The sequence below is a fragment of the Lolium rigidum genome, chromosome 3 (genome assembly GCF_022539505.1).
Source record: "Lolium rigidum isolate FL_2022 chromosome 3, APGP_CSIRO_Lrig_0.1, whole genome shotgun sequence".
Lineage (NCBI taxonomy): Eukaryota > Viridiplantae > Streptophyta > Magnoliopsida > Poales > Poaceae > Lolium > Lolium rigidum.
In genome coordinates this window covers 232,203,127-232,211,671 of record NC_061510.1, presented here as the reverse complement: position 1 = coordinate 232,211,671, position 8,545 = coordinate 232,203,127, and the positions used below count along the sequence as shown (strand labels likewise).

The window sequence follows — 8,545 nt, the reverse complement described above, 5'->3', positions numbered from 1 at the left end:
CGGAAGATAGTACAATCATAGACGTTCATATATACGAGATACAACGGCTCAGCCCTATGAACGAACACACACCCTGCCTTTATGAGTAACAATTTTGATATTGACGAAGTCACCACAAACAACTCGCTATTCATGGGAACGTCACCTTCCACTGAAGAAAACTCCATCTTTATAAGACATCAAAGTGTCAAATTAACCCAGGGTTTAAACTCTGGTAGGCTCAGGGTACCACTGGCCTCCTAACCACACAACAACAAGTTAGTTTTCGAGATATGGCAGTCCTTCACATTAATTTGCGAGTTACATAGTTAGCTGCATTTGAGGTTGTTAGCTATAGCCTCGTGCATGTGTTGTGGTGCTGTTAGGGCCTAGTGTGCGGGTGGTGGTGTAGTCTAGGGCGTGTTGTTTTATTCGTAGAGTTCTAGAACACACGAACAAAAAAACCGCAAGATTAGAATACCATACCAGCAATTTTTTGCAAAATTTTGAAGCTACAAGTTTTTTTTTCCTAGTAGCTTTTGATTCACAGAAAAATCAAGAAAAAATTGTAAGCTAAGGTTTGAGTGGATGATTTTTTTTTCTCCAAAACATAGTGCAATCCAATCCTATAGGGAAATTTTCTATGCATTCAAAAGATTCAATCCTACAATTCTAACGGTGCACATAGAAAAAATTCCTAAGGATAAAAGTTCTACCGAATTTATATAGGATTTCTTCGAATCAAACAAGCCCTTAGTGGGTGAGTGGTGATGTTTGTGGGCAGTGTAGAGTCCAGATTCAAGAAATGCTATAATAAAGCGTTTGGTTTTCCCTTAAAGAAGAATCTCCAGGTGAGTCCCATTTAACAGGGTTAATTAGATAAATGCTACTACATGTTCGCCGATTCCAAGAAATGACACTACAATTTCCCCCTTTTGAAAAATGCCACTGAAACTTTGCATTACATCTCTACATGCCATTATGTAAAATTCCAAACCAAAATGCCCCCGTATTCCTCCTTGGTTGTCTTCTCTTCCTAGTGCCATATGGGCCCTCGGCTGGTTCTTATTAAACGTGGACCGCGTACGAACCGTACGTCCACTCTAATTTGTGCCTCAGGTGGACACGTGAAGTTTTGATTTGGATGTCCAACCATTCCGAGCTTTAAATGTGTGTTGCAGAAGCACTTGTATACTCATCATTAGCACGGATTACAAGGTAAATCTAATCGTTGAAAGACATTTATTGTACTACCTCAGAGTAACATAACTAGTAAAATCATGCAACCCAATGCATTTTAGTGACATGACATGCCAATGAATGAAAAAAAAGAGTGATATGGTAACTAAATATGTTACCATAGCATCACATATCGCAAGACAAGATGAGTTAACAACATAATAAAAAGGGGAAATTTGCTATAGGACACCGTTATTTATGACATTTGCTGAAACACACCGCTCAAATGTGTCTTTGCCAAGTACCATTACAATTTTATGGTACATTTGCCAGAACACACCACCTGGCTAAAAACGGAAAGTTTTGCTAGCCAGGTGGTGTGTTCTGGCAAATGTACCATAAAATTGTAATGGTACTTGGCAAAAACACATTTGAGCGGTGTGTTTTACCAAATGCCCAAAAATAACAGTGTCCCGTGGCAAATTTTCCCTGATAAATAACACAATGCATGACACCACTATAGAGGTACTACCTCTGGACTTAATTAATTGACGCCACCCACCACTAATGACATGCATCGGCAGGCCTCCCTCCGCGTCGATTAAATCCGACCGGGGTAGTAGTAACTTAGACTAGTAACATATGTCATGTTACTAGTTTAATTTACTCCCTACTATGACTAGCCCTTCCTTGGAACTGAAATTTTTTAGTTGCACCCCGACTTAGAATTGGGAAAATCTGAGTTGCAATATAACTTGCAACTCAAGTGTAATCACGATGCAAAATCTGACATTGCAGGAGCACAAACTTCGTTTTCAGTCTACTTAAAACTGAAAACTAGCAATTTTGTTACATTATGTTTTGCATAATGACATTTTAAAGATCTGCTGGAGTTTCCCACTTTTCTTTTGGATCCCATCCAACACAAACTCGGCCGAGAAAAAAACCAACACAAATCCTCCTTTATATATTCCAGCCTCGTGCTACTCCTAGGTGCACCAAGCACACCTAGCACCTACTACCGTTCTACTTCGCCTTCCAGTCCACCGCACGTCGCGCGCTCTCTCCCCATAATCTTCAGGACCTTCCAAGCAATGGCGCGCAAGAAGATCCGAGAGTACGACTCTAAGCGCCTCCTTAAGGAGCACCTCAAGCGCCTGGCCGCCATCGACCTCCACATCCTCTCCGCCCAGGTCAGGCGACACCTCCCCTGATCTCGATCTTTTTTAAAAAGAAAATCCATGTTGGGCGATACCTGGTTGGATCTCTGCATTTTCTCGCGTGATCTGGATGGCCCGAAGAGTGCAAAATTTCGGTTCGAATAGCAAAAATGCTGCACTGCCATTTGGTAAGTTTGGGACTGAAACAGTTCCTCGTCTAGGATGGAGATCTGGCTCGAGATCGTGCCAAGAGGCAATTCATCTGGTCACAGACATTGGTGATTCATAGGTTATCCCTGAGACTGTTCTTCGTTAGAGATTGTACGATTAAACGGTAACAACAAAGGTGCGGTTTGTTCATTTGAAGTATGCTCAGTTGTTGCTGAAGTTTGGTACTGGTGGTTGTGTTAGCCTGTTAGGTACAGCGATACCTGAACAAACTATTGTATGTCTTACTTAGATCTAAAAAACGTAGACCAACGGGGTAAAGATCCCTCCCTTGGCTATATGTTAGATAGGTGAGACCTCTCTAGCGATTTTTTTTTTCACGCGGTTAGCACTCTGTTTAGTCCGAGCGATTTACCTGCGACTCAACATCCTAAGCTCTAGCCACCAACCCAGCTGATTGTTTCTCAGTCTTAGATCTGAAGTTGTCTTGCACTGTATAGTTTATTTGTTGAGGTATGTGTGAACCATTAGTTATGTCATCACCTCGATCCTTTGGAAGGTAACAGTCAACTCCAGTTCTTTTGTTATCTTTAGAGTCGTCAGAGTAGGCACAATGCAAATCGACTGGTTTGATTTATTCAAATTGCCCCTTAGTGACTTCAGTCTGAAACAGTTGTTCTGTTTTGAGATAGTGCATCAATATTTGACATCTGACAGTGTAAGTTTGACTGATTTCGCAATTTTTTGTTTGTTTGAAAGATCACGGAATCAACAGACTTCACAGAGCTTGTGAACCAGCAGCCATGGTTGTCGACCATGAAGTTGGTCGTCAAGCCTGACATGCTGTTCGGGAAGCGTGGGAAGAGCGGCCTTGTGGCCCTCAACCTGGATATTGCTCAAGTCAAGGAGTTTGTGAAGGAGCGGCTGGGAGTCGAGGTAGTTTATGGCCACACTTATCCTTTTATGTGCTTTAGGATGGAGTTATTTCGGATCTGTGTATAAATGTTTGATTTATCCAGGTTGAGATGGGCGGCTGCAAGGCTCCGATTACAACCTTCATTGTTGAGCCATTTGTGCCCCATGACCAAGAGTACTATCTTTCAGTTGTCTCAGAGAGGCTGGGTAGCACCATTAGCTTCTCAGAGTGTGGAGGAATTGAAATTGAGGAGAACTGGGACAAGGTTAAGACAGTATTTCTTCCCACTGAGAAACCAATGACACCTGAGACATGTGCTCCCTTGATTGCAACTCTTCCACTGGAGGTACCTATACTGTAACACTACTTGCCTTCCATTACAGAAGCGTTTTCTGTCGGTCGCATGCTCATAATTGATTTACTGCCTGTTTGGGCACCAGGCACGTGGAAAAATCGGTGATTTTATTAAGGGAGTGTTTGCTGTCTTCCAAGGTACTGTGGATTATTTCTAGTATGTTACTACTTTCCATTAGCTTTCTTGACATGCCATATTCACAATGGCTCCGCTCCTTTTTGCAGACTTGGATTTCTCATTTATTGAGATGAACCCATTTACCATGGTGAATGGAGAGCCATATCCTCTGGACATGAGAGGAGAATTGGATGACACAGCATCTTTCAAGAACTTCAAGAAGTGAGTGTCTTGCTTCCTAGGGACTTGTTTCTCCTTGTTACTGATGTATTAAACAGTACCCATGAATGTGCAGGTGGGGAGATTTAGAATTCCCTTTACCATTTGGCAGAGTTCTCAGCTCTACAGAAAGTTTTATCCAAGATCTGGACGATAAGGTATCCAAATTTGAAATCATACCTCCTTTTTTAATTCTTTCTTTCTTTTCTCCACATGAAGTACGTATTACCATTTCCCAATGTACTAGTCACTTAGGTTTGCACTTGAATGTAAATTACAAATGCTTACACTGAACTGTATGATTTGTTAAATTATGCTCAAGTGTGATATAACATCGTCATTCTTTCAGACGAGCGCATCTCTGAAGTTCACAGTTTTGAACCCAAAGGGACGCATTTGGACAATGGTTGCAGGAGGCGGTGCCAGTGTCATATATGCTGACACAGTAAGCACGTGCTCTTGCTTGATTTCATGTTCACTGTAGAACCTTTTCATGTTAGCAGTTGTTGACCAGAATTGGTTTGCATACATAATTAAGGTTTTCTGTTGATTTACCAGGTTGGAGATCTAGGATATGCTTCAGAGTTAGGAAATTATGCAGAGTACAGTGGTGCCCCCAAGGAAGATGAGGTTCTGCAGTATGCTAGAGTAGTACTTGATGTAAGCATTCGAGATAACTATTTATCACACTGCTCTTCAATCTGTGTTGTTTCATCCGCTAACCATTCTATTCAATGCAGTGCGCGACTGCTGATCCCGATGGCCGCAAGAGAGCTCTTCTCATTGGAGGTGGTATAGCCAACTTCACTGATGTTGCTGCCACATTTAATGGCATTATTCGGGCGTTAAGAGAGAAGGTATGTAGGACCAACCAATCTTGAATCCCCGTTGCACCATTGCCACTCATCTCATTGTCAGCTCACTCCAAAATTTACTTTCAGGAATCCAAGTTAAAGGCATCCAGGATGCACCTGTATGTTCGACGAGGCGGTCCAAATTACCAAACTGGACTAGCAAAAATGCGCAAGCTTGGTGCAGAAATTGGCGTTCCGATTGAGGTACTGGTCTAGTTAGTATCTCCTACGGATGTTATGCATCCTTTGCTATGAAAAATTAATTATTGACCTGTTCAACGAAAAACAAAAATCTCCAAATGAAGTTTATGGGAAAGCAAAAAAAAATCCATCTGTTTCTTGTTGGTGGTTCCGAGTCGATATCTTGGGGCAGATGACTGATCATGCCTTGAACAATCCACTGCAGGTGTATGGACCAGAAGCGACAATGACTGGCATCTGCAAGCAAGCAATTGAATGCATCATGGCTGCAGCATAAATCGGGATACAGTTGATTAGTAGTTTGGGATCTACAAACAAGAAACTTGATGAGTAGTCCACGTCACATGGTTGATCAGTAATTTCGGAAGCTATTTGACCAAACACATAGATTGTTGTCACAAAGAAACCTCTCCTGCTGTAATGTGAGAAACGGAGGTTTTATCATTTCTTATTTTTGTTTTGCTCGTTGAGCTGCATTGCACCACCCTGTTTCACCATACTGTAATGTTCTTGATACAATTGCCTCGTATACAAAACTTCAGGTTCATGTGCTTTTATGCTAGCAAAACTGCATTTATTCAGCTTTATGTTCAAGTTCATCTGGTATGACCTTTTACATTTGCGATAGTTGTTGCATCTTTTGTACAAAAATGGGTTCTATTAGCATGCCACGGGTATGAACCTGTAACATATCATATTACAACAACCAAATTGAAATGATGTTCTTGATTCAACTGCCCCATAGACACCTTTTTGGCTTGAGATTGTGTTACAGAAACTTATTCATGATTTGCAAATGCATACCGACGGAACTACAATTAAGGAAAACTGTTGAACTGAGACTGAAGCTTGGTGAATAATGCAAGACCAAAAACCTTGTTTGCAGCTGGATAGAGGTTGCAATTCGTACACATTGTTTGCAACTCCCTTCTGCATTTTGCTCAACAAATTGGTGCCAGAATCAACACGTGGTGGGCAGAAGAGTCACGCAATGAAATACTGTAATTCTTTTTTTTATAGAAGGCTCTGAAATACACAACAATCACATGCTCGGAGAGGGTTGACAAGCAGAATAGCTGAATACAGATAACTCGGCGAGGAGAAAAAAGCGAAACGAGATTGAGGCCGAAAACTCTGAAGTATGCCCGAGCTAGTGTGCTCCTTTTATCCATTGCACATCGGACCATCTGTTGCTCCAACTGACGTCATATCCCCCGTTGTATAATTTTGTGTAAATCAATGGACCAATACAGAGCACAGTATGGACAAGCCAACCACCTCAGTCCTTTGCATCTTAGCCCAAGCCTACAGTGCGACGTTGTAAACTTGTAACTAAATTAGGTGGACGCGGTTTGGTTGCTCGATCATGTACGAGCCATCTGACATATCTTCTCAGTTCTCACACTCGCCAGTTGGTGAATTCAACAGGTCATTTTCCTATCCTAATGGACACCCATTATAGGAGGTAAAAAAATGCCGCTTGAATTTTTGTCTCCTTGGAAATAAAGCTATAACAATAATATTCCTGATCACATATTTTCTTGAACTCTTCTCAGTGATAAAAATCCAGTATTTGCGCATCTTGCTTTGTGAAAAACCTTGGCGGTTAACACATGAAATTAGTAGTTTGCAAAAGCATTAACATAACATTTGTTTCATATTTATCAAGCGTGATTAAACATTTAGCTGCCAATCTTGGTGGTTTTTTGCTAGATTCTTAGGCGCCACCAAGTTTTTTTTTTCTCGGTCGGAATTTCTGAAATTTCGGCAGAAAATTCAGTTACCCCGCGACAAATCTTGATACCGATAAAAAACGGCTATATTTGAATTTAAACTCTAATGTTTTGGTCAAATAGACGACGTATGATGTATTTTACAGAAAGCTTGGTGTGGCGTGGTGGCTTGGTGCGCAGGAGTTTCCGAAAGGTCACGAGTTGTTGTCTATTTTTTCTATGTTTTACGTCAAAAAATGAGAAATCTGTCACGACTATGATTCGAGGTCGCGACCTGCTAGTCTTCGATGAAAGAGTCTTACTCTTGCGTTGCATAAGTTGTACATTTAATTTATGCTAGAAATTTCTTTGTTTTGTGCTCGAATATTTTTAATTTTTTAATTTTGTATGAATAATCTTGAACAAAAAAATCCCGAGATTTCGCGGTAACCAGATTTTCCGGTGTCCCCGATTAAAAAAACTGTTACCGAGAAAAAGATAACCTTGGGGCCACATCCACCACAATGACAAAGATAGTTTCAAAAGAATTGGGTACTCGAAATTAAATTATTTGCTTAGCTTGCAATTCAATATAGTTTTTTGAAGCATATATAGTAGGGAAGACCCCTACTTCATTTTTCATTTATAAAGCAAATGACATATTTGCATTAATACAAAGCAATATTTGCCCCTGTTTCCAAAAATAAAGTATACTAGTCGTTTTGCTGTGGACCACCAAACTAATTAGGTACAATCACAGCATAATGTTAATAACCACGTACAAATGATACAACACCAAGTAATGTACGCTGCAGGGGAACACATTTCAGCCTGGCCGAAGATCACGTACATCGATGAACTTCCCATGCATGATTAGGCGAATTATGTAATCGCTATCTAGGTCCTGTAACAATGTATTTTTTCTGTAAACCCAGTAGTGGTATATGCAAACTCCAGTTTATTTAGGGCCTTAAGTTTTATCAGTGAGATGGTACGCCGGTCACAAACATCACCATGTCGCCGACCAAGAAGACGAACACCACCAGGACACCGCCGGTCACGCCGGTCACAAGCATGGGCACGTCACCGACCACGAAGACGAACACCATCTTGACACCGTCGGTGACGCCGATCACAAGCATCACCATGTCGCCGACCACGAAGATGAACACCACCAGGACACTGCCGGTCACGACGATCACAAGCATGGGCATGTCACCAACCACAAAGACGAACACCACCATGACACCGTCGGTGACGCCGGTCACAAGCATCACCATGTCGCCGACCACGAATACAAACACCACCAGGACACCACCGGTCACAAGCATGGGCACATCACCGACCACGAAAACGAACATCACCGTGACACAGTCGGTCACATCGGTCACAACACGTCGCCGACCACGAAGACGAACACCACCATGACTCCACCACCATGGATTATCACCTCTCACTTCTCACCTATCATCACCACGTCGCCGTTCTTGAAAATGGGGAGCGAGAAGTTGAGCAAAAGTATTTCAAACCTTAGTCACACATACGTACATATTGCAGTATACTTGTGAGTCAATTATGTATCAACGTATGTACACCGAAACAAAAACCTGTCAACAAAAAAGTCATGCTAAATGGTGAGGTGAACCTACTCCTGAAAGGAAATCTCAAACGGTTGAGCGTGTGCG

The 8,545-nt window shown here is 41.7% G+C and overlaps 1 protein-coding gene across 1 annotated transcript; it reads left to right on the top strand.

Moving 5' to 3' along the window:
• Window positions 1-2,157: 2,157 nt before the first annotated feature.
• On the top strand, window positions 2,158-5,705 carry LOC124703122 (ATP-citrate synthase alpha chain protein 2). The gene is made up of 11 exons (XM_047235337.1): window positions 2,158-2,351; window positions 3,246-3,422; window positions 3,506-3,748; window positions 3,843-3,894; window positions 3,982-4,096; window positions 4,170-4,251; window positions 4,443-4,538; window positions 4,652-4,753; window positions 4,834-4,950; window positions 5,035-5,151; window positions 5,354-5,705. Exons 1-11 carry the CDS (start codon window positions 2,253-2,255, stop codon window positions 5,423-5,425), a joined length of 1,272 nt encoding a protein of 423 aa, XP_047091293.1. The 5' UTR covers window positions 2,158-2,252; the 3' UTR covers window positions 5,426-5,705.
• The last annotated feature ends 2,840 nt before the right edge of the window (window positions 5,706-8,545 follow it).

What these genes read in the sequence shown, in the direction of transcription:
- LOC124703122 (XM_047235337.1), top strand. Translation starts at nt 2,253, where the DNA reads ATGGCGCGCAAGAAGATCCGAGAGTACGACTCTAAGCGCCTCCTTAAG. An exon ending in AGGAGCGGCTGGGAGTCGAG is followed by an intron (nt 3,423 to 3,505) that starts GTAGTTTATGGC and finishes TGATTTATCCAG; the next exon opens with GTTGAGATGGGCGGCTGCAA. An exon ending in GTGTCATATATGCTGACACA is followed by an intron (nt 4,539 to 4,651) that starts GTAAGCACGTGC and finishes TTGATTTACCAG; the next exon opens with GTTGGAGATCTAGGATATGC.